Genomic DNA, 23813 nt, shown 5'->3' with positions numbered 1-23813 from the left:
GCAAAAGTGATTATCTGAAATTGTTGAACTCCGTTTTGAGTTCAGAAGGCTGTAAAAAGTGCCAAAATGAAAGATGAGATGCTGTTCCTCAAGCTTGCGATGAGCTTCAGTGGAACAGTGTAGAAGGTCGCGGGAGGGAGAGAGAGAGGTCGAAGTGGGAGTGGGGCAGAGAATTAAGGTCATACTTGCAGACTAAATGGAGATGTTCTGCAGAGGTCACCCAATTGGCATTTAGTCTCCCCAATATAGAGGAGACCTCATTGTGAGTACTGAATACAGTCTACAAATTTGAAAGAAGTACAAGTAAATCACTGTTTCACCTGGAAGGAGAATTTGGGGTCCTGAACAGTGGGAAGAGAGGAGGCAAAGAAGCAGGTTTTGCCGCTCCTGTGCTTGCATGGGAAGATGCTGTGGGGAGGGGAGGGGATGGTGGAGGTGATTGAGGAATAGTCTCTGGAATGCTGAAAGCAGAGGGGAGGGGAAAATGTTTTTGTTGATTTGTGTCACGCTGAAAATGGCGGAGGATCTTGTGTTGAATATGGAGGCTGGTGGGGTGGAAGGTGAAGACAAGGGGAAACCTGAGCAGAAGTATGGGAAATGGAAAGGACGCGGTTGAGGGCCCTGCCAACCACTGTGTAGGGCACTCCTGAATTGAGGAAAAAGGAAGACTTATCGGAAGCACTGGTATGGAAGGTGACATCATAACAGATGCAACGGTGATGGGGAAACTGGAAGAATGGAATAGTCCTGACAGGAAGAGGGCGGGGGGACATGCAGTGGCATGGGGTTATAGTAGATATTGGTTGATAGCCTATCCCAGAAATGGAGGCAGAAGTTGAGGAATTATAGTGCATCCCAGACTGTTTCCTTTGTGAAGGCAAGGGAAGGGTAGAAATTGGCAGCAAAGGTGATGACCATTTCCAGCTCAGGGCGAGAGAAGGAAATGGCACCACCACAATTATCATTGCACCAGAGGGAGGGGGCCTGAGTAGGTCTGGAACGAAGGATATTCCACATGTCCCTTGAAAAGACGAGCGTAGCTAGGACCTATACAGGTTCCCATAGCAACATTGTTTATTTGGAGTTGAAGGAGAAATTGTTCAATGCGAGAACAAGTTCAACCAGGTGGGGGTGGTGGATGCAGCTGGCTGAGCCATTTTTTAAGGAACAAGCGGAGAGACCTCAAGTCGTGCTGGTGGGGGATGGGGGTGTAGAAGAATTGGGAACATCCATGTTGAAAAGGAGACAGTTAGGGCCAGGAAGCTGGAAACCTAAAATGGCAGAGGGCATCCGAAGAGTCACAAATATGAGGAGAAAGATCCTGGATAAGTGGAAAAATAGTCAAGGTAGGAAGAAATCAGTTCTGTGGCGCAAGAACTATTTGAAACAATGGGTCTACTAGGGTAGTCCTGTTCGTAAATCTTTGGAACGAGGTAGATGCAGACTGTGTGTGGTTAGGGGTCGGAGTTTGGAGGGCAGATCTACAGAAGGGATGACAGTCTTGGAAATTATGGCATGATATTCAGTCGTGGGGGGAGTTTTCAGAGTTGGTGTTCAGCCTGGTCTAGGTCGAGGTCAGTTCGTCAAACAGCAATGCCACCCTTGTCAGCAGGTTTACTATGTTAGGGTTGCACCTGAGAGAATGGAGTACTTCCCAGTCAAAGAAAGATAAGTTGGAGTGACCTGAGGAGAGCAGAGAAATTGCCCAATGTTACACTGGCCATTTCCAGTGAGAAGATATAGAGAGGGTAAGAGACCAAAGGGAGGGGCCAAGGTGGAGCAAGAATTCTGAAGACTGGAGAAACGATCTGCTGTGTGGGGGAAAAGACTCTTGGCCAAACAGAAGGACGTGGAGGCAAAGGTGAAAGAAGAACAACTCTGCGTTGTGCCAAGCTCAATTTGTTGAGCTGGGGGCATAAAGAGGCATGAAACTGAAGCCTCTGCTGAGGACTGAACGTTTGCCATCAGAGTAGTGAAAATATGGCAAGGAGTCAGATTGGAAGAAGTGATGAGACCTGAGGAAAGTGAAGGGGAAGAAGGATCGGAAGGGGCGTTACTACTGAAGAATTGTTGAAGCTGTCTGTTTTGATGATGGCATCTTCATACCAGTGCTTCCGATACGTCTTCCTCTTTCCCTCAACTGAGGGGTCCCCTCCACCATGTTTGACTGGGCCCTCGACTGTGTCGGTTTCATCTTCTGTATTTCTCCTCTTGCCCCTTCCCCTCCTTCCCAAAACTATGATGGGTTCCCCTTGCCCTCACCTTCAGCTTTCCTATTCAACGGATCATCCTCCTATTTGTGCCACCGCCCAGACAATGGAACAGCTAAGCACATCCTCCCCTCCCCTTTCAGCATTCCCGTTCCCTTCTTGACACGCTAATCCACTCATCAGTTGCCTCCTCCTTTTCCCACGGCACCTTCCCATGCAAACGCAGGAGGTGCAACACCTGCCCTTTACCATCTCCCTCCCATGGTCTAGGGCCCCAAACGCTCCCAGGTGAAACAGCGATTTACTTGTATTTCTTCCAAATTCGTATCTTGTATTTGTTGCCGACCGTGGACCGCCTTATATTGGGGAGACTAAATGCTGATTGCATGACTGCTTTGCTGAAGACCCTATTCAGTCCGCAAGCATGACCCCGAGCTTCCTGTCGTCTGTCATTTTAAATCTCTGACCCACTCATACCCTGACCTCTCTGTCTTCTCCCCAATAAAAATATGATTTTCCCAAAAGATCAGTTAATTTAGGACGGGTCCTGCAACAATTCTTGTACATGTATGATGCAGGCTTAACTGAGAATGAAATTCTGACTAAATCTGGTATATTAGTCGTCATTATAATGCCCAAAATATTGAAAATTGGTCATAAATATCAACTATATGTAGAGGTTAGCATTTTGTTCAGGGGTAGAAGACAGTCTAAGGAATTCCTCTTAATCTGCCCACCCATGTACCCATCCTGCAAAATATGACAGTCATAAAATCATACTGCACAGAATGAGCCCATTCGGCCCATCATGCCAGTGCCAGTTTTTCTTCCAATCAGTCCCACTCTGCCACTCTCCTTTTTATCTAGTTTCCTATTGAAAGTTACTATTGAATCTGCTTTCACCATTTATTCAAGCAATGCATTCCAGGTCATCATAACTCCGTTTTTAAAAACAAAGTCTCCTCATCTCCCCTCTGGTTATAAGAAGTAACTAAGCACAAAGTCATTTTTAAGGAGCTGAAGCTTGCAAGATTGAGAGTTTCTCCCCCTTGGACTACATTGCTATGATTCCCTGCTTTGTTCTTCTATTGGATTTTGTTTATGTAACACATGTTTGTTCACTTTGGAAGTATGAGGCTGGTCTCTGTGGGTTTCTTTGCTTTTATGATGACTGTACCATTAACCAATTTGCAACAGGTCAAGACTAAAACAGTCGCAGCTACTAGCTCTTGCCTTCAACTCTGTCCTTGGTTCCTTCTCCTCTATTAGCATGCTAGAACTCACTGGAGGGAATTTTATAGTCTTCTCCACCCCACCCCCCCCCCCCCCGACGCGTTGGGAGCATAAAATTGGGTGGGATGGTTGCAGTGGGGGAGGGAGTGTGTTCCCGCCCCTGCCAAAATTTAGTCCCGGGCAGGAAGGCTGCAATTAACCGAGCAGCAGGCAGCCCTGTTGTTACATGGGAAGCGGGTGGAGGTGGAGGGGTGTCCCTCGTTAAAAAGCACTTGGTGACTGAACAAGGCACCTGGCACCGGGACGGTAGTTGTGGGGGGGGGTGGGGGGTGCCCTTGCTACTGATCCCCTAACAACCCCCTCCCACCCCATGAGATCCCTCCTGCCCTGACCAACCTCTGGGTCCAGCAATGCCTCTCAGCCTCCAGTAGGTGATCCTGTAGCAGCAGCCACAGCCTCCATGGTGGCACTGCTCAGGGGAAGAACTGCTGGCCAATCAGAGTGGGCAGCACCTCTCAAAGGGCAGGATTTCCAGTGACATGGTCCTTGATCCTGTGGAAGGCCCACCGCTGTCCACTTTCGGTGGGCCTTCTGGAGAAGAGGCGACGCGGGGATCTCATCATCACTTTTTCCGGACGTCAAAACCCCAGTCATTGTCTTCGCTGCTCTTAAAATAGAGTTCCCTCACTTCCTCCATTTAGTAAATCTGTCTTCAGGAATAAGTTTCCCACTTTCATTCCAAACACTTCCCGTCAAAGGTTCCTAATATTCTATTATGTGCAAGTCTCTGTAAAACTTGAATATTGCTCTGACATTGGTAACGACTCTTCTAACCCCTCTTTTGGACCTTCCTTCCCCAAGACCCCAAAATTTGCTTTCTTCCAGGCTTGCATCACCCAGTGACTACCGAGATGCACGTTTTTTTTTTTCTCCCAATCATTTCAACCTTAATATTATCCTCTGCTATTGACCTTGGCCCTTCACATTTATTTCTCAATTAAAATAACATCTGGCAGACCAATTCATGTGAAACCATAGTAATTTAACAGTAAAACAGAAAATGTTGAAATTCCTTACCAACCTTGTTTAGTAGGGAGTCTAAGCATTGTACAAGAATTTTTGTGTACACTGGTAGAAGGTAGCTGTCCAATTCATTGCCTGTGTCAATGCATCGGATATAAATTTGTCATGTACAATTGTAGCTAAGGTCTTTGACTGACTTTTATGAAGAGTGCCAGTAGATTTGCTGCGTACGACAGCTGGCATTGTGGTTCTATTTTGGTGAGTAAAATTAATAGCGAATGGTTTTTGTTTGCCAAGGACACTTTTTCAAAGCTTTCTTCCCGCTGCCCCCAGTCATTTTGTGGGTTTGAAGTAAACTTGGATCTGGTTCTGCAAAGACATTCACAGAAAAGTATTAGAAGTTTTTCAGATAGTTATTGCAGGATTAGGAGAAGATCTGCAGTTGACAACCAGAATAATTCTATGTTTTAGTTTATAACAGGTTGAGTATTATTGTGCAATGCTGGTTGGGAGGATGTGAATGGTCCATAAAAGGGGTTTTGCGATGAACTCAATGTGCTGCAACATGGTATGGGCTTGCTGAGTCCTTCATAATGCAGACATGCTGCTCCACATTTGACATATTTACCTCCAGGTTCTGCCTTTTTGGGGCTGCTTTTCTGCATAGTTCCTGATGCGAGCTCCCAGTAATCCAGGCTCCTTGAAGAAGGTATTCATTTAAATAACTGTACTTTTAAAATTTGTTAAAATAGCACATATTTACAACTACTTATTATTTCAATTTTAGACATATCGACAGATCAGATTGAATGAATTGCTCCGGGAGAATTCGGGCACTGCTAACCTCATCGTCATGTAAGTAATTTCACCAAAATATGAAACTGATCAGTGCTTTCAGTGCTAGCAAGCCAACAACTACAGAAAAAGTGTAGGATGCTGAATTTGCAAGACACTGCTCAATGTGCAGTATATTTGACCTCAAAATGACCAGGAATCTGACATTCCCTTACAGACCCCACCAATAAAACCTGCGTTCTACTGCAACAGGTTTCTATTTCCCACCAGAGATATCCTGTGCAACTGAGATTGCCTATTAGTGCTAGTTTTGCATTAGGAGCCCATTTGCAACAGTTCAAATCTATTTCTTGTAGGGCAGTTACAGTTGGCACAGAGGAAACTCCATTCGATCAGACTGAATCCAGATCTCAGTATGAAGGGTCACTTTGCAACTGATTTTGTAACCTAGTTCTGGGTATCTCACTTGAGATTTAAATTGGAGTCACTTGTGACAAGCATGAGTTGCACTCCTTTACACTCCTGATGGTTTACCAATATTAACAACTCTTTAGTTTTTTTTATATATATATATATATATATAAAAATTTTTAAAACTGCGTTTCAACATAAACCCTATTATCTTTGATACTAGCTAAGAGATCTGATTAATTTTTTTTTAAAACAAAATGCTGGAAATACTCTGCTGGGCAGGCAGCATCTGTGAAGAGAGAAACAAAATGATTGAGGTTGATGCCAACATTTTCTGTTATTTCACATTTCCAGCAGTATTTTGCTTTTGTAGAACTGATCTATACCTGGGAATGAGGGAACAGTATGTATGGTGTCCATTGTAATTTACTGTAAAAGACACATTCAAGCAAACTTTTCCCCTCTTCACCACCTGAACATAAGAGCTTGGTCTGGCAGAAGCACTTTTCATGCATTTTGGGCACAAGCTACCCACAGCTTCTAGCCCATTAATTAATGGGCAAAAAGCCATGTGTTTGTGCAGTAAATGCTATAAGCCACCCAGTTCTTGCACCTCTGTGTTGAAGAGAAAAATTTGCCCATGCCTCCTGAATGAAGTGAGTTATGCAAGAGTTTATCCATTCCACCAATAGACTAAACTGTTCCATAGTTGTTCTTAAATCCACATTGTGTAGTCCATTATAGCTAACACACAGAGGTAGCTTTTGTTCCATTAGCTTGAACTGGTACTGGGGCAATTCTGTTCAGATTTTTTTTTTAATCTTCAGTGTGTGTGTGTGCAGTTTTAGAAAGGGCTGAGGAATTTGATTATAATTGCGGGAAACAAAGAAGGTTGGGCTTTCCCAAACACCGTGGAGTTTTGATTTCATGGGAGAGTTTTTTTTAAATGGGTTCCCTGCCCAAAACCAGCCTGTGACAGGTTTGGGCTGCCTGTTGCTCTGGGAATGTTCCAGAAAAGGCTGCAGCCCAGGAGCAGAGAAGTTTTGTGGCTGTTGGAGGTAGCGATCATAGGGGCCGAGTGGGTAGAGAGTGATTGTGACTGGGGATATCACGGGGAGATCAGAGCCGGGAGAGAGATTTGGGGGGTGGGGGGGAAAGGGATCGTCCGGGAGAACAGAGGTTTGGAGCAAGTCTGAGATTCCAGTGAGATCAGGGGGAGGTTGGGCAGTGACAGAAGAGATCGGGGGTTGGGGCAAGGGGGAGGTCAGAGGAGATTGAAAATCGGGGGTGGGGGAATGATGGGGTCTGGGAGAATCTGAGATCACTGGGGAGATCAGTGAGGTCTGAGAATGGGCTGGAGTGGGGGGAGGGTGCAGTCAGAGGAGAGATGGAGATCTCCGGTTGGTGATGGGGGGGGTGGAGGGGAGGTGGCTGAGGGTTATTGGGGGAAGTTCATGTACGTGGGGTGGGGTTGTTTACAGATTAGCTTGTTGGGCCTGGAGGAAGCACGCCTGCTCCTGGAGGCCCCACTAGCAGTGCTGGACAGACACATACCTGATGGACTCGGCCCTCCTTGTTGTCTTTTACCTGCCAACACAGGTTTAAAAATAGAAGCTTGCAGCCTACTGTAACATTTTCAACCACCGATCCCACATCCCCACATTAGTCGCTCAGTCCTCTTCCTGCCTCCATTAAAACCAGAACTGGGCAGGTTGGATTCCTGTTTAAGATTTTTAATATCCCACCAGATTTTGATGGTTTAAAATTACCCCAATGTTTCCTATACTTCAAAAAATAGTTCATTGACTGTAAAAGCACTTTGGGTGGTTGTAAAAGGCACTGTATAAATGCAAGTGTTTCTTCTCTTTCCCCACTGGTGTCCTTAATACTTCAACAATCCTCCCTTTTATCTGTCTCTCTCCACCTGACAGTTACATCGAGTTGTCTCCCGTTTGCAGAGATGGGTTGTGTAGTTTGAGAGTTTAGTTTCCATACGTGCAATGTGTTTTTAAAAAGAAAAGTGAACATGTGTTTAAACTTCCTGTCTACTACAGCCATAAAGTTTCTGAATAGAATGGGTTCATGCCAGTCAGAGGAGTAATTCAATCTAATGACAGAGAAATTTTTTATCTATAAAGAAAAAGTGTCTCGAAGTGCAAGTGTTGTAAATAGCATTATGAAACTTCAAAGTGTAAAAAAAAATTCAAATTGTGGAGATTTGAATGGTCATAATTGTAAACAAACTCAAAATATGACTCAAACATGTAATAATTTGGTTGCTTTTGAGTGTGTACTTGGGGTCACTTGGGTAGGAGAAATTGCTCCGAAGAATAGGCGAGAAAACATTAAATATACTGTCGGAAGGCTTGTATGACGAAGGGATTTATATTCTTATAGCACCTTATGTTTTCATTTCAAAGCACTTGACATACAATGAATTAATGTAAACAGTAAGAAAAGTGCATCAGGATTATATTAGTACACAATGCTAACCATTATCCAATGGTTATACTCTCTGTTTGCATCACTAATAATGAGGGATTGATGCTTTTTAAGTAACATGACCGTGCTGCCAGTATTCCTTATCTACAGTGAAGGAAGCTGCCTATTTTTTTTAAGACATTAGTTTTCCCAGTAGATAGTTGCTACATCGTTTTGTAACATTACTATGCTACACTCACTCTGCAATGCATTTCTTGCTCTTTACCAAAATAGCAATACGTCTACTCTAAAAGGATTTAGTTTAACTACTGCTCTGAAATGTGCTATGGATGCCTCATTTTGGAGGTAAAATTTTTTATTTTTTTGGAAAAGCTGAGGCCTCTGTTAGTCGTAAAACTTGACGTGCAACTGATGCAGAAGACATTTTGTGTTTATAAACTGCTTCAGAGTTTGGAGGAATTTCATAGAACGATTACAACACTGAAGGAGGCAATTCAGCCTGTCGTGTCCATGCCAGCTCTCTGCTAGTCCCACTTCCCTGTCCTTTCCCCATAGTCCTGCAATTATTTTTCTCTTCAGGTGCTTATCCAACTTTGCTTTGTAATTTCAGCGGCAGCATGCCTTCAAAAATTAAAATCCAACCACTCTTTTTAACCCTGAGCATTTACTAACATGGGGGTAGATTTTCCAATTTGAGCAATTGGGAAATTGGCCCAAAATGCATTCAAATTGTGCTGGTTAGGATACAATTCAACTGCCTGCTGAAATTCATTTGCAAAATCACAAACTTGAAATCTTCAGTAAACCAGCGTGCACTTACATGCACTCTCGAGAGAAGATGCACCTCTAATTTCCTGATTTATACTCTGCCTTACTCTATAACTACTGTCAGGAGGGGTCTGTAAACAACTCCCAATGATATTTTCGGCCCTTTGCCGTTCCTCGTCTCCACCCAAACTGATCCTACTGATTGATTTTCTGAAATAAGATCTTTTTGTCTCTACTATCTTGATCCCATAATTTATTGTTGTGGCTACCCCTCCACCTTTTCCCTTTTGCCTATCTCTACTAAAAGTTAAGTATCATGGAATATTTACTTCCCAGCCTCAGTCACTTTGCAACCACATCTCTGTAATGGCTATTAGATCAAATCTATTAATTTATATCTCTGCTATTAATACATCGAATGTGTTGTGGATGCTTTGGAAGTTCAGATTTAGAGCATTTAGCTTTGACTTTTTAATTTCCCCTGATTATCCCCTTAGTCACTAATATCCTATTACCTTTTGTACTCTCTTTGCCACTTCCTGACCCACTCTGCTTATTTTTTTACCCCAAAATGCTCTAAATCCTTGACATTTCCCCTGATACTTTTGAATTTACCCTTTCCTGAATCCTCCCCCCCCCCCCCCGCCACCTTAATTAGTTTAAAGCCCTATGTACTGCCCATGTTATTCACTTCACCAGGACAGTGGTCCCAGCTCAGTTTAAGTTGAGCCCCTCCCAATGGAACAACTCCCTCTTTCCCAATCACCCATGAAGCAAAATCCCTGCCTCCCTCACAACTCTTTCAGCCATACATTTAACCTTCTAATCTGTTTATCCCTGTGCCAGTTGGTATGTGGCTCAGGTAACAATGTAGAGATTTATTACTTTTGTGGTTCTGCTTTTTAATTTGGACCTAACGCCTCAATCTCTCAGCTGAACATCATTCCTTGTTTTATCAATGTCATTGATTCCTACGTGGATCATGACAACTGGATCTTTTCCCTCCCACTCCAAGTTCTTCTGTCACAAGAAGCTGCCTTTAACCCCAGATACCCGGCAGGCAACACAAACTTCGGAACTCCCGGTTGCAGCTGCAAGAACTATTTCCCTGACTATACTGTTCCCTATCACTACCGCATTCCTTTTCACTCCCCCTATTTGAATGGCTTCACGCACCCAGCTATGGTCAGTTTGCTCTTCCACCCTGCAGTCTTTGTTCCTGTCCATGCAGGTAACAAGTACCTCATGCCTGTTGGTCAAAGTCGAGGGCTGAGGCTCCTGCCTCACTACATCCTGGATCCCCCATACCTGTCTGACTTGCAGTCATCCCCTCCGGTCCCTGACTATTGGCCAGCTCTGAAGTTCTACTTAAACTATGGGGTGTGACTGCCTTCTGGAACAAAATGTCTGTGTAGCTCTTCCCCTCCCTGATACTCCACAATGTCTGCACTTGGACTCTAGCTCAACAGCTGTGAGCCAAAGTTGCTCAAGCTGAAGACCCCATAGATATGATTGTCCAGAATCGCAAAGCTGCCCACAAACTGCAGTTATGCATACTGCCTGCCCTGCCATGACTATCTAGCTTTTGTTTATTTATTTATTTGATTAGTTTTTTTTAATTGAATCAATAATTTTAGTACTAATTGTTTATCTAGATTGTTACTAATTTAGTAAAGTAACTGCAAGTTAGTTTCCTAACTTAGATTAAAAAAAACTAATACTGACCAATCACCTACCTGCTGTCCTGTGACGTCACTGCTTTTTTTCATTGATTTTGCAGACCCGCCTCTTGGCTTTGCGCTCGGGCTCTCGGCCCCTGTTCTTTTCCATCTGTGCTCGGGCTCTCGGCCCCTGTTCTTTTCCATCTGCGCTCGGGCTCTCGGCCCCTGTTCTTTTCCATCTGCGCTCGGGCTCTCGGCCCCTGTTCTTTTCCATCTGCGCTCGGGCTCTCGGCCCCTGTTCTTTTCCATCTGTGCTCGGGCTCTCGGCCCCTGCTCTTTTTTTCAAGCTGAATTGCATTTAAACCAGTGGAAAACATGAATGTAAGTCGCTTTGGGTATAACTCACTTCAGTTTAAAATTTCCTTTTCTTTTGCATGGTGCAGTTGATTCTGCCCAGATTGTGCTCATAAAACTAGTGGAAACTAGTTTATTTACAAACTTCCATTTAGAGACAGAGTTGGAATGGTTGCATCAAGTTGCTGCCATTGACATTCTTTAAAGTAAATATTTGTATATCAAACAAGTACTAAAGCACTTAAAAGATGCTGATCATTTTTGATATGTTATTGGTCAGATACTTCTCTCTGCTGCTGTTTAGCTCCCTGTATTATGCCCATGTCGCCACTTGTTTAATTCAAGTTGTGTCCATCACCCATTTGTGTGGTGGGGAAAATTCCTCCATATTCTCCTTGACAATCTCCCTACCTGACACAACAGTATCAAGTTCTCTAACAAGAGATTCAGCTGTGCTGCTAGAGATGGACCTTTCAAAAGAGAAAAATCTGTATCTTCAGAATCTAGCTTGAGTGTCTGGCTACAGCACTTATGGGCTGCATAACTAAAAAGCAGTCAAGCATATGGGGAGAGACTTCTCCCACTTTATTTGCTTCCCCATTCCTACCTGTCATGTCCAAGGTTGTGACTTGCTCTATTTTCCCTATCCCTGACCCATCCTTTCTTTCCAGTCACAAAACAAGTGTTATTTTAGAATCATTGCTATCATTTACAGAATAATTAATATTCACTGATCATACTATAGATACTCCAATTGATGGTGTTTGACTTTTATGATTGTATGATGTGATTTAAGAAATGAAACAGTGGCTTGTCACATTGGTCATGGGAAACAAAACTGCATTAAAATAGAGATGGATCAAATAAAGATGCTCAAAATCAGATAAATTTGAGGTGTTGGGGTTTAGTTGCAAATTAATTCTGGATAATCTGACGAGTGACATATTTTCAGTACTAAAGGTTCATCGCTGATTGGAATGTTTAGTTTGTAGAGTGTTTTTTAAAAGAAAACTTTCCTAATCCAACTCTTGTGTATAATATGTGCTTCAATTTAGATTAGATTGAAGGAGAAAACTGGGCGCCAACTACTTTTGAAAACCATTTCAAAAGTATTTGTCTGTTTAACTGTTTTTGTCAGAACTTTTAAAAATCACTTTTCAGATCCTGACTCAAGTCAGAGAATGGTTGCAGCTCAGAAGGAGACCATTCAGCCTGTCGTGTCTGTGCAGCTCTCTGCAAGACCAATTCAACTAGTCACACTCCCACCGCACTTTCCCCTTAACCCTGTAAATTGTTTCTCCAGTGCTTATCCAACTCCCTTTTGAATGCCCCGATAGACTCTACCTTCACAACACTCTCAGGTCGTGCATTCCAGATCCTAAGCACTCACAACATTTAAAAAAAAAAAAAAGTATTTCCTCATGTTGCCATTGTTCTTTTGCCAGTTATCTTAAATCGATGTCCTCTGGTTCTCGACCTTCTGCCAAAGGGAATAGTTTTTCCCTCTCCCTAGATACCTCATGATTTTGCACACCTCTCTCAGCCTTCTCTTTAAGGAGAACAGCCCCAGCTTCTCTAGTCCATCCACATAATTGAAATCCCTCATCCCTGCAACCATTCTCATAAATCCTTTCTGCACCCTCTCCGATGCCTTCACGTCATTCCTCAAGTGCGGTGCCCAGAATTGGACACAATACTCCAATTGAGGCCGAACCAAAGTTTTATAAATGTTCATCATAACTTCCTTGTTTTTTAACTCTCTCTATTTATAAAGCCCAGGATGCTGTATGACTTTTTAACCACTTTCTCAACCTGCCCTGCCACCTTCAACGATTTGTGCAGATATACCCCCAGGTCTCTCTGTTCCTACACCCACTTTAGAGTTGTACCCTTTATTCTGTATTGCCTCTCCTCCTCCTTCCTACCAAAACGTGTCATTTCACACTTTTGTGCATTAAATAGCATCTGCCACATGTCCACCCATAGCCTATCTATATCCTCTCGAAATCTATCACTATCCTTCTCTCAGTTCACAATTCTAAGTTTTGTGTCATCTGCAGATATTGAAATTGTGCCCTGTACACCCACGTCTAAGTCACGAATATATATCTTTTGCCTGATGTGCTGGGCTCCCCCATCATTGAGGATGGGGATATTTGTGGAGCCACCTCCTCCAGTTAGTTGTTTAATTGTCCACCACCATTCACAGCTGGATGTGGCAGGACTGCAGAGCTTAGATCTGATCCGTTGGTTATGGGATCACTTAGCTCTGTCTATCGCATGCTGCTTATGCAGTTTGGCACGCAGATAGTCCTGGGTTGTAGCTTCACCAGGTTGACACCTCATTTTGAGGTATGCCTGGTGCTGCTCCTGGCATGCCCTCCTGCACTCTTCATTGAACCAGGGTTGCTTCTGTATTTTGAACACCACTTGGAAGAAGCACTGAGGGTAGCAAGGGCACAAAATGTTGTCTGGGTAGGGGACTTCAATGTCCATCACTTGGTAACACCACTACTGACTGAGCTGGCCAAGTCATGAAAGACCTTTCTGCCAGATTAGGCCTGCGGCAGTGGTGAGAAAACCAACAAGAGAGAAGTTGCTTGACCTCGTCCTCCCCAATCTACCTGTCGCAGATGCACTGTCCATTACAGTATTGGTAGGAATGACCACCGCACAGTCCTTGTGGAGACAAAGTCCTGTCCTCACAGAGGACACTCTCCAACATGTTGTGTGGCACTACCACCATGCTAAATAGGATAGGCTCAGAACAGATCTAGCAACTCAAAACTGGGCATCCATGAGGTGCAGTGGCAGAATTGTATTCCACCGCAATCTGTAACCTCATGGCCTAGTATATCCCTCACTATACCATTACCATCAAGCCAGGGGACCAACTCTGGTTCAATGAGAGGTGCAGGAGAGCATGCCAGGAGCAGCGCTAGGCATACTTAAAAATGCGATGCCAACCAAGTGAAGTTACAACACAGGACTACGTGCATGTTAAACAGCAGACGCTGTAGATGGAGCTAAGTGACTCCACAACCAACAGATCAGATCAAACCTTTGCAGTCCTGCCACATTCAGTCATGGGATGGTAATGAACAATTAAACCATAACTGCAGAGGAGGCTCCACAAACATCCCATCCTCAAAGATAGCAGACACCAGCAGGTCAGTGCAGAAGACCAGGCTGAAGCATTTGCAACCATCAGCTAGAAGTACCGAGTGGATGATCCATCTCTGCTTCCTCCTGAGATGCCCACCATCTTAGATGCTAGCCTTCAAACAGTTTGATTTACTCCACATAATATTATGACCTCAGTGAGACCGTTAACGTTAAAATGAGATATAAAGCCCAAACCGAATTACACGATGAGATTTCACATTTTAAAAGACGTTTATTCTAACCGCTAAACTAAAAGAAATCCCCATTAACTAAATAGTACTTTGTAAGTAGCTGATACTCCAAGTTACATAGAAAGGTATTTTCGTTGCTTATTAAGACACTTGAAAACCTCACACCACACTTATACGTTACACAGTCCTCCTTGATAGTGAAATCTTTGCAATTAGAAGTCCCAAATTCCTCCCAGTTGCAATGGGTTGCATCTCCCAGACCTTTCCCAAAGTAAATATCATCTTCGCTCACTTCTCCGAGCACTCATGAACTGGACATCCGTGAATAAGGTGATTCCTGGTGATCCTGTTGACCTTTTACTTCTCCGCAAACCTCAACTTTCAAAACCGGTTCAAATCTTCAGAGCCTTTCGCTGTATCAGTTTTTCTGAGGGCAGGTGTGTGCTCTCTCACTCTGTCTCTGGGGCTCTGTCTTTCTCTCACTCTCCCCTTTCCCAACCCCCCGCAACCCCTTGAGGCTGCCACCACTGGTCGTCTTCCTTACAGCCTACTCTGACACTGCAACTGCTGGTCTTCTTTCTTACAGCCTACTTGCCTTCAAATAATCTGTTAAATTTATCTGAAATCAAAAGTCAATTGCCCATTGTCCTTTTCCGATATGCAAAGTGCACAAGTCTGGCTTCAGCAGAGCCATCCGGGCCTTCCACGCTTTCCAGGTGTTAGCAGCTGCCATGCATGTTTGCATTCTCAGAATCACTGACTCTTTATATATGATCTGAAAGTCTGGGAGGGTGAAACCCATTGTTCTTCAGGTATTAATACCCCTGCAGTCTCTACTTTTCAAAAAACATCTTTGATCTGTGTTCTCTGATGTCCTGGAAAACAAGATTTCTGTCTTGTCTTTAAGCAAAGTTGATGTGAGCTCACCTGACTTCTCTGACTCCATCTTAAACTTTTAAAAAATCTCAGTTTTTAAAAACACAATCATGTTACAAAGTCCAGATATCAAGAAATGGCTGCAGGTGTTGGATACAGCAAAGGCCATGTCCCTGACTGTATCCTAGCTGTAGAACAGAAGACTTGTGCTCTAGAACTAGCCCCACCCTTAGCCGACTTTTTCCAGTACATCTACAACACTGGCATCTATCCGACAATGTGGAAAATTGCTTAGGTATGTCCTGTCCACAAAAAGCAAGACAGATCCAATCCTGCCAGTTGTCACCCCATCGGTCTACTCTCAATCATCAAAGTGATGGAAGGTGCTGTCAACCGTACTATCAAGCGGCACTTCACCGATGCTCCAGTTTGGGTTCTGCAAGAGCCACTCCGCTCCAGACCTCATTACAGCTGAATGTCAGAGGTGAGGTGAGAGTGACTGCCGTTGAAATCAAGGCAGTATTTGACTAACTGAATGTGACACCAAGGAGCTCTAGCAAAATTGAAGTCAGTGGGAATCGGGGGACAACGCCACACTTGTTAGTCACACCTAGCACAAAGGAAAATGGTTGTGGTTGTTGGAAACAAAATCACCTCAGCCAGGAGTTCCTCAGGATAATGTTCTAGGTGCAACCATCTTCAGCTGCTTCATCAATGACCTTCCCTCCAACTTAACAGAGGTGGGGATGTTCACTGATGATGACAGTGGTGAGTACTATTTGCAACTCATCAGATACTGAAACAGTTCATGCCTGCTGCAGCAAGACCTGGACAACATTCAAGCTTGGACTGATAAGTAGCAAGTAACATTTTGTGCCATGCAAGTGCCAGCCAATGACCATCTCCAACAAGGGAGAATCAAACCATCTCCCTTTGATATTCAACAGCATTACCGTTGCTGAATCTCCCGCCATCAACATCCTGAGGGTTACCGTTGACAAGAAACTGAACTGCACCAGCCATATATGTATGCTGTGGCTACAAGAGTGGGGCAGAGGCTGGGAATTCTGTGGCATGTAACTCACTTGTTTATTCCCCAAAGCCTGTCCACCATTTACAAGGCCCAGGTCAGGATTGCAATGGAATTCTCTCCACTTGCCTGGATGAGTGCAGCTCCAACAACACTCGAAGCTCGACACCATCCAGGGCAAAGCAGCCAATTTGAAATTCTCTCCACCACCAATGCATAGTGGCAGCAGTGTGTACCATCCACAAGGTGCACTGCAGCAACTCACCAAGAATCCTTTGACAGTACTTTCCAAACCCGCAATCTCTATCATCTAGAAGAAGGGCAGCAGACTCATGAGAATACCACCACCTGCAAATTCTCCTCCAAGTCGCACACCATCCTGAATTGGAACTATATTGCCGCTCCTTCACTGTTGCTAGACCAAAATCTTGGAACTTGCCCCACCCCCACCCCCCACTGACAGCACTGTGGGTGGACCTGCACCGCATGGACTGCAGCAGTTCCAGAAGGCGGCTCATCAACACCTACTCTAGGGCAATTAAGAATGGGCAATAAATGCTGGCCTAGCCAGCGATGCCCACATCACATTGGAGAGTTGGGCAGAGAAATGGCAGATGGAGTTCAATCAGGGCAAATGCGAGGTGATGCATTTTGGAAGATCCAATTCAAGAGTGAACTATACAGTAAATGGAAAAGTCCTGGGGAAAATTGATGTCCAGAGAGATTTGGGTGTTCAGGTACACTGTTCCCTGAAGGTGGCAACGCAGGTAAATAGAGTGGTCAAGAAGGCATACGGCATGCTTTCCTTCATCGGACGGGGCATTGAGTACAAGAGTTGGCAGGTCATGTTACAGTTGTATAGGACTTTGGTTCGGCCACATTTGGAATACTGCGTACAGTTCTGGTCGCCACATTATCAAAAGGATGTGGATGCTTTGGAGAGGGTGCAGAGGAGGTTCACCAGGATGTTGCCTGGTATGGAGGGCGCTAGCTATGAAGAGAGGTTGAGTAGATTAGGATTATTTTCATTAGAAAGACGGAGGTTGAGGGGGGACGTGATTGAGGTGTACAAAATCATGAGAGGTATAGACAGAGTGGATAGCAAGAAGCTTTTTCCCAGAGTGGGGGTTTCAGTTGCTAGAGGACACGAGTTCAAAGTGAAAGGGGAAAAGATTAGGGGGGATATGCGTGGAAAGTTCTTTACGCAGAGGGTGGTGGGCACCTGGAACGCATTGCCAGCGGAGGTGGTAGATGCGGGCACGATGGAGTCTTTTAAGATGTATCTAGACAGATACATGAATGGGCAGGAAGAAATGAGATACAGAAGCTTAGAAAATAGGCGACATGTTTAGAGAGAGGATCTGGATCGGCGCAGGCTTGGAGGGCCGAAGGGCCTGTTCCTGTGCTGTAAGTATCTTTGTTTTTCCCATGAACAAATAGTTTAAAAATAGACATAGAGGCCCTTCCAGCCTAGGTGCTGCAACAGCTATAGGCTACCCTGTAGAGGCAATATCCCTCCAGCACCCTCACCACCCATCCCCCCCGCCCCCCCCCAGTGGTGGCCTGGGTGCAAAAGCCATTTTTTAATTTAAATTTTACAAAGGTTGGAGAGAGGGCACTTCCATCTTGAAGCACCCTCTCCCTTTCTTACCTTCCATTGGACACTGCTGCTCCTTTTAAGCTGGAAGGCCTCTGGTCCTGCAGCTTCAGGAACCACCATCCTTAATTGGACCCCAAGCTTGGCCTCTGCTCGTTATTTGGCTGCCTGGGAGAAATCAAAGAGTGACTCTTTCCCACACAGGCTTCTGACCCACATTTCAACCTGATGGCAAGGTTCAGAAGCCTGTAGAGAAAATCTTGCCCTCTATCTCTTTTGTCATTCAGAGAGCTCTGGATTTGCTTGCCCTACCTTTACTCCTTCATGTACCCGTTTATTGCCTCTTTAAAGGCAGCCCACTGTTCTTTTACAGTTTCGCCAGCCAATCTTTCATTCCAATTTATCTGAGATAGATCTGTTCTCAGTCCACTGAAATTGGGCCTACTCCAAGCTAGTATTTTTACTTTTATAATACTCCTTGTCCTTTTCCATGGCTAACCTAAACCTTCTGATACTTTGATCATTGTTTCGTAAACGTTACCCGATTGACGCTTGATCCATTTGACCTACTTCTTTCCCCAGAACCAAATCCTGTAATCCTTGTTGGGCTGGAAATATATTGATCAAGAAAATTCTCCTGAACACTCTTCAGAAACCCTTCCCTTTACATGAATACTAGCTCAGTCTATATTAGGATAATTGAAGTACCCTATTATGAATACTCTATAGTATTTCACCTGTCTTTAATTTCCCTACAAATTTGCTCCTCCATATCTTTCCTACTAGTTGGTGGCCTATAGAATGCATCTAGTAATGGAATGGCACCTCTTGTTTCTTCACTCAAACCAAATAAATTTAGTCCTTGATCCCTCTCTCCAACAGCCACACCTCCTCCTTTTTTTCCTTTCCTAAACACTTGAATCTGGGAATATTTAGTGCCCAGTCCTGCCCTTTTTTGAGCCAGGTCTCTGTTATCACCACAGCACCATATTTCTACCAGGCTATTTGTGCCTGCAGCTCACCAACCTTATTTACTATGCTTTGTGAATTTACATATATCCACTGTAAACTGAAGTTAGACCTTATTATTCCCTCTTCGTCTGACATCAGATTACATAGAATATATGGCACAGAAGCAGGCCATTTGGCCCAAACAGCCCATGCTGGCGTTTGTGCTCCACTCGAGCCATCTCCCATTGTTTCTCATTTGAATCTATCATCGTAACCCTCTATTCCTTTCTCCCACAAATGCTTATCTAGTTTCCCCTTAAATGCATCTATACTATTCTCTTCAACCTCTCCCGGTGGTAGTGAGTTCCACATTCTCACCAGTCTTTGGGTAAAAGAGGTTTCTTCTGAATTCCCTATTGGATTTCTTGGTGACTGTGTCTTATATTGATGACCTCTAGTTCTGTTCTTCCCCACAAGTTGAAACATTCTCTATCAAAACCTTTCATAATCTTTTAAAAGACCTCTATTAGGTCACCCCCTCAGATGCCTTTTTTTCCAAGAGCAAAGAAATCCAGCCTGTTCATCCATTCCTGCTACAAATACCATTGCATTTCTGGTATCATCCTTGTAAATCTTCTCATCTCTCTGCCGCACATGCATCTGCTGAATCCTGCTATTTCTATATGCACTAGTGCATGGCACCGGGTGTAGTCTGGAGATTACTGCCTTAGAGGTTCTGCTTGTTCGTCTCTTCTGGCTCCCTAAAATCTACTTCCTTGACCCCATCGAATATCTTTTTTCTGTTCTTTCTGTTTCTTCCAATCCCTTGTGCACCTTGTTTATCCTTCCTAATGCTAAATCCTTGTTTCCATCCCCTGACAACTTGGTTTAAACCCTCCCCCCCCCAACAGCACCAGTAAATTGTCTCGCGAGGACATTGGTCCCGCCTCTGTTTAAGTGCAACCTGTCTGGCCTGTATCAGTCCCATCTCCCCCAGAACCAGTTCCAATGTCCCAGGAATCTAAAGCCCTTCTTCCTGCACCATCTCTCTAGCCACGCATTCATCTGCCATATCCCCCCATTTCCATACTCACTACTGCATGGCACCAGGAGTAATCCAGAGATTGCTACCTTTGAGGTCCTGCTTGTTGGTCTCTTTCCTAACTCGCTAAAATCAGCTTGCAGGACTTCATCCCCCTTTCTACCAGTGTTGTTGGTACTGGTTTGGATCACAACCTCTGGCTGTTCTTTTCTTCGATAAATATAGATGGTTGTGCTTTCTTACAAAGATATTTAAGCTGTAGCTATACTATGCTGTTGATTGAAGGCTGATGTTTGCAGTGAATGGCTGAGGACACTTGAGTTGTAATGTGAACTTGCTGTGCTGCAGTCTGCTTTCCTGTCATGGAAAGTTTCAGCTATGCACATGTGCTGAGCTTCACTACTACCACCACCACCCCACCCCAGCAGTAGGTACAGGTAAAAACATACATACACTGAAAACACCAAAAATAACTCTGCTTAAGTTTGTATGGTACCCATGCGAGTCAAAAGGTCCTCAGCACATTTTAAGCTCACTTGACACCACAGTGAAGTTATTCCATGCATTACTAATTCCAAGCAGCATGACAGTGCCTCCCAGAAAGCATCTCACAACTCTCTCTGCTGTAGAGTCCAATCCAGGCCTGACTCCAGTTATCTGGTCACTCGTTGCATTACAGTGAAGAAGCAACCAGTTTGTATATTGGTTGTGGGTTTTCCCTGGTAGCCATTATGTTGGGGTCCCAACTAGGAGACCATTTTGATTTTTGGTCCTAGTGGTATTTATAATGGTGCTTTATGAATAGCTGAGTTGCACTGCCTTTTCTCTTCTGATTACCATCATGCAGTCACTGCCATGTCTGAGTGTTCTGAAAGCATCTATGAATAAACATGTATAGGATATCATTGGAGTCTTTGTAAAAACCTTGCTCGCATCTGCCTTCAGGTGAATCTGAAAGACTTGCCAGTAATGAAGTAGTTTAATATACAGTTCATAAAATCCATGGACCATTTGTTGTAACAATATGCTACAGGCTAATTGCCATCTAATCAGCATTTAACCATAATCAACAGATCCTTCCAACACACTAGAATAATTTTCCAGTCAATTTGATATGGGCTTTACCAATAATAACTCTTTGTACTTTTGCAGGAGTTTGCCAGTGGCACGGAAAGGCGCTGTATCCAGTGCGCTGTATATGGCCTGGATTGAAACACTCTCAAAGGATTTGCCACCCATCTTACTCGTGCGAGGCAACCACCAGAGCGTTCTTACTTTCTACTCCTAAATGCTTAGCACAGGGCATCGCTCTGGTAGCTCCACTGCAGCGGCTGGAAGTAGGAAATAATGAAGAGTCCTAGGCTTCGGTGTGTTTCGCATATCCAATTGTCAAAAACAAATTAAGCACACAAAGGAAGTAATCCTTGTGTTTCAAGGATCACGAGAACTACTTGATTTTTACCCTGATGGTCTGTCAATTTGCTTGAGTTTGATTTGAATGTAAGCATATTTTCTGATCACAGAAAGTTTTCTTTCTGCTACTGGAACAACAGCAATAATTTTTCTTTTGAAATAACTTAATTAAATTGCATTGATATGAAAAACCTTTACAGCCTTACTGAGGTGCCTTCCAAAAAATTGCTTACCAAATTCCATTTATTCCCTATTTTATGTATAACAAATGATCATTGTTAAATGAAGTGGTTTGATATGAACTGTAGTTAGTGCTTTAGACGAACAGGAATTCTCAGAGGGTGTATATTCCACCTTCTGTCACAAAAAAGCTGCTTTTACTATTTTGGTCTTCCACAGGGCTGCTATTATTTGAAAATGTTCTAAGTTTAGCACTCAAAGCTCTGATATTTAAATGGCCCAGTTTCATAGGCAATACTTGTTTGTTGCCCTTTAGTTCCCCCATTTCTGTGAAATGCACTGTGGGAGTGATTTTGGGGTAATAATTTTCAAAAATTGTTACTGTATGCGGTATTGTGGCTGTACACCAGGGCCGGAGGTTTAAGTTTTAGGTTTAATATAGAGGGGCATCAGCCAGGTTTGTGATGATTATCTTACCACGGCTGTCATGCACACACCAGTCCTCATTCAGGAAAATCTGGGAATTTAACTTGCTTACATACACCCTGTGTAAATGTTTCTTGTGTGTTGTAACATAGCATTGAGATTTAAGCAAGATCATAGTTTTGCTGTCATATATTTTTTAACTGCAGAGTAATACTTTGAAAAGGGAATATTAAGAAAAAGTTACCAGCTTTTCAGATTTTAACTGGCCTTTCTATGCTTGCGGAAATGTAAAACTGAGCTAAAATCTTGAAAATGCACTTGCTCATCTCCACTTTTTGCTTCACATGAGTTAAAGGGGCACCACCTTCATTAAAATGTTCGTCACGTAATATAATGTGAATTGTGCTGAAATGCATTGTTGCGTCATTAGCTTGTAATATCTTAATTGAAAAAGCCACAGCTATCCTGGTTTCCTATTCACAAACTTTTTTTAAAAAAGTTAAAATTGTTTGCCAAATGCTTTTTCGTGAAGGTGTTGTCACTTTAAATGATGTACACTAGCCCAGACTTGGCTTTCACCTTTGACTATCTTCAGTTTTTCTCATTAGTATCCTAGCACCAAGTGGGTATGTAGTAAGCTATATTCCTTTCCCATTGCAATTAAATGCATGACATTTGAAATCATTATTAAAATTTCTTAATTTGAATGGAAAAAGTTGTAAACATGACCATAAAAGTTTCTCTTTACAATTATTAGGAATGTTCTAATTTGAAAGGCTGTTGTGTTTCCTCCTTCATATGAATGATTGTTTTTAAAAAAATTCTATATAAACTGATATTGAACAGTGTCATTTAATAATGCTCAGTATATAGAGTTCTGTTAGAGAACAAAGTTTTGATCTTCTGTGAGCCAGTGTACTGCTTAGTTCAGCCAGCTAAAGATTGAATTTTTTTAAATGAATACCAAATGAACTTTGTGTATATATGCATAAAAGATGAAATGTAGAAAGAGTAGCTTACAAATTGCAGGGTGCATTCTTGTGGTCTCATGTATCCTACACTGCCACTGTTCAACAATTCATGCTGACTCCGAGAGGAAACGGAAATCGCTTCTTTGTAAAAGGAGTAGCTGTTACTGGTGTTGTGTTCATTCTATGCTGTAGGCAACAATTACCCACATTCAGAAATGGTCTCATTGCTTTTGTAAAGTGTTTTGTAGCCAAAGCTAAAACTTACTGTAGTTCATTATTGGCAACTAACCAATTCACAAACACAAGTAATCTTCACAAATGTGAAATTGCACCATACACTGAATACTTGTGTATTTAACCTCTTATTGTGAAGGAAATTAGTGAGAGGGTGACTAGGAGAAGTAGCCGATTTTGATTTATTTTTCTGTTAATTTATTCATCTAATGATTTTGTGTAAATCAACACTTTTCCTTTTTACATTCAATTTGGTTATTTTAAGGGGTTCTTTTTAAAACTAGACACTGTATTTCTGTAAATTTCTATCTTTTTTTTAAAAATACGTCTACAGAATTGTTTTACAAAGCTATGTTTGGAAATGATTTCATGACCGTGTTTTTCCAGTGGGTAAACTACCCAAAGAGGCTGAATGAAACATTTTGATAAACTGTACTATAATTCACTGAAATGCTTTTCTAATTATTTTAACATTAAAAGTATTAAAGATGATACTTTGTACATCGTTATTGCAATAAAGAAAAAGTTACATTATTGTGTGGCATAATTGTCTCCAACAAAATACATTATCTCTATTGCAGTAGTATTTGGATTATAATACGCACATCAAGTTAAATATTCAGACATTCAAACAATTTAACACACTAAAATCTGTTTGTTTCTTTCTTTTGTTTCAGTACAAGATCATAAGAAATAGGAGCATGAGTAGGCCATTCAGCCCCTCGAGCCTGTTCCGCCATTCAATAAGATCATGCTGCCCCTTTCCCCCCGCCCCCCTAACCCTCGACTCCCTTGTCGATCAAAAATCTATCTAACTCAGCCTTGAATATATTCAATGAT

The 23813-nt window shown here is 43.0% G+C and overlaps 1 protein-coding gene across 2 annotated transcripts in view; it reads left to right on the top strand.

The window, feature by feature from the left end:
- The window catches only part of slc12a2 (solute carrier family 12 member 2), a 245127-nt gene extending 221662 nt beyond the window's left edge, over positions 1-23465 (top strand). For both annotated transcript variants that reach the window (XM_068030181.1, XM_068030180.1), the window contains 2 exons: positions 5254-5321; positions 20902-23465. In XM_068030181.1, the coding sequence (XP_067886282.1) occupies positions 5254-5321; positions 20902-21037 (204 nt within the window). In that variant the 3' untranslated portion in view covers positions 21038-23465. The remainder of the gene's footprint in view (positions 1-5253; positions 5322-20901) is intronic.
- The last annotated feature ends 348 nt before the right edge of the window (positions 23466-23813 follow it).

Source organism: Heterodontus francisci, chromosome 4, assembly GCF_036365525.1.
Source record: "Heterodontus francisci isolate sHetFra1 chromosome 4, sHetFra1.hap1, whole genome shotgun sequence".
Taxonomy (NCBI): Eukaryota; Metazoa; Chordata; class Chondrichthyes; order Heterodontiformes; family Heterodontidae; genus Heterodontus; species Heterodontus francisci.
The sequence above is the reverse complement of the archived record's forward strand: the minus strand, read 5'-3'. Positions and strand labels throughout refer to the sequence as shown.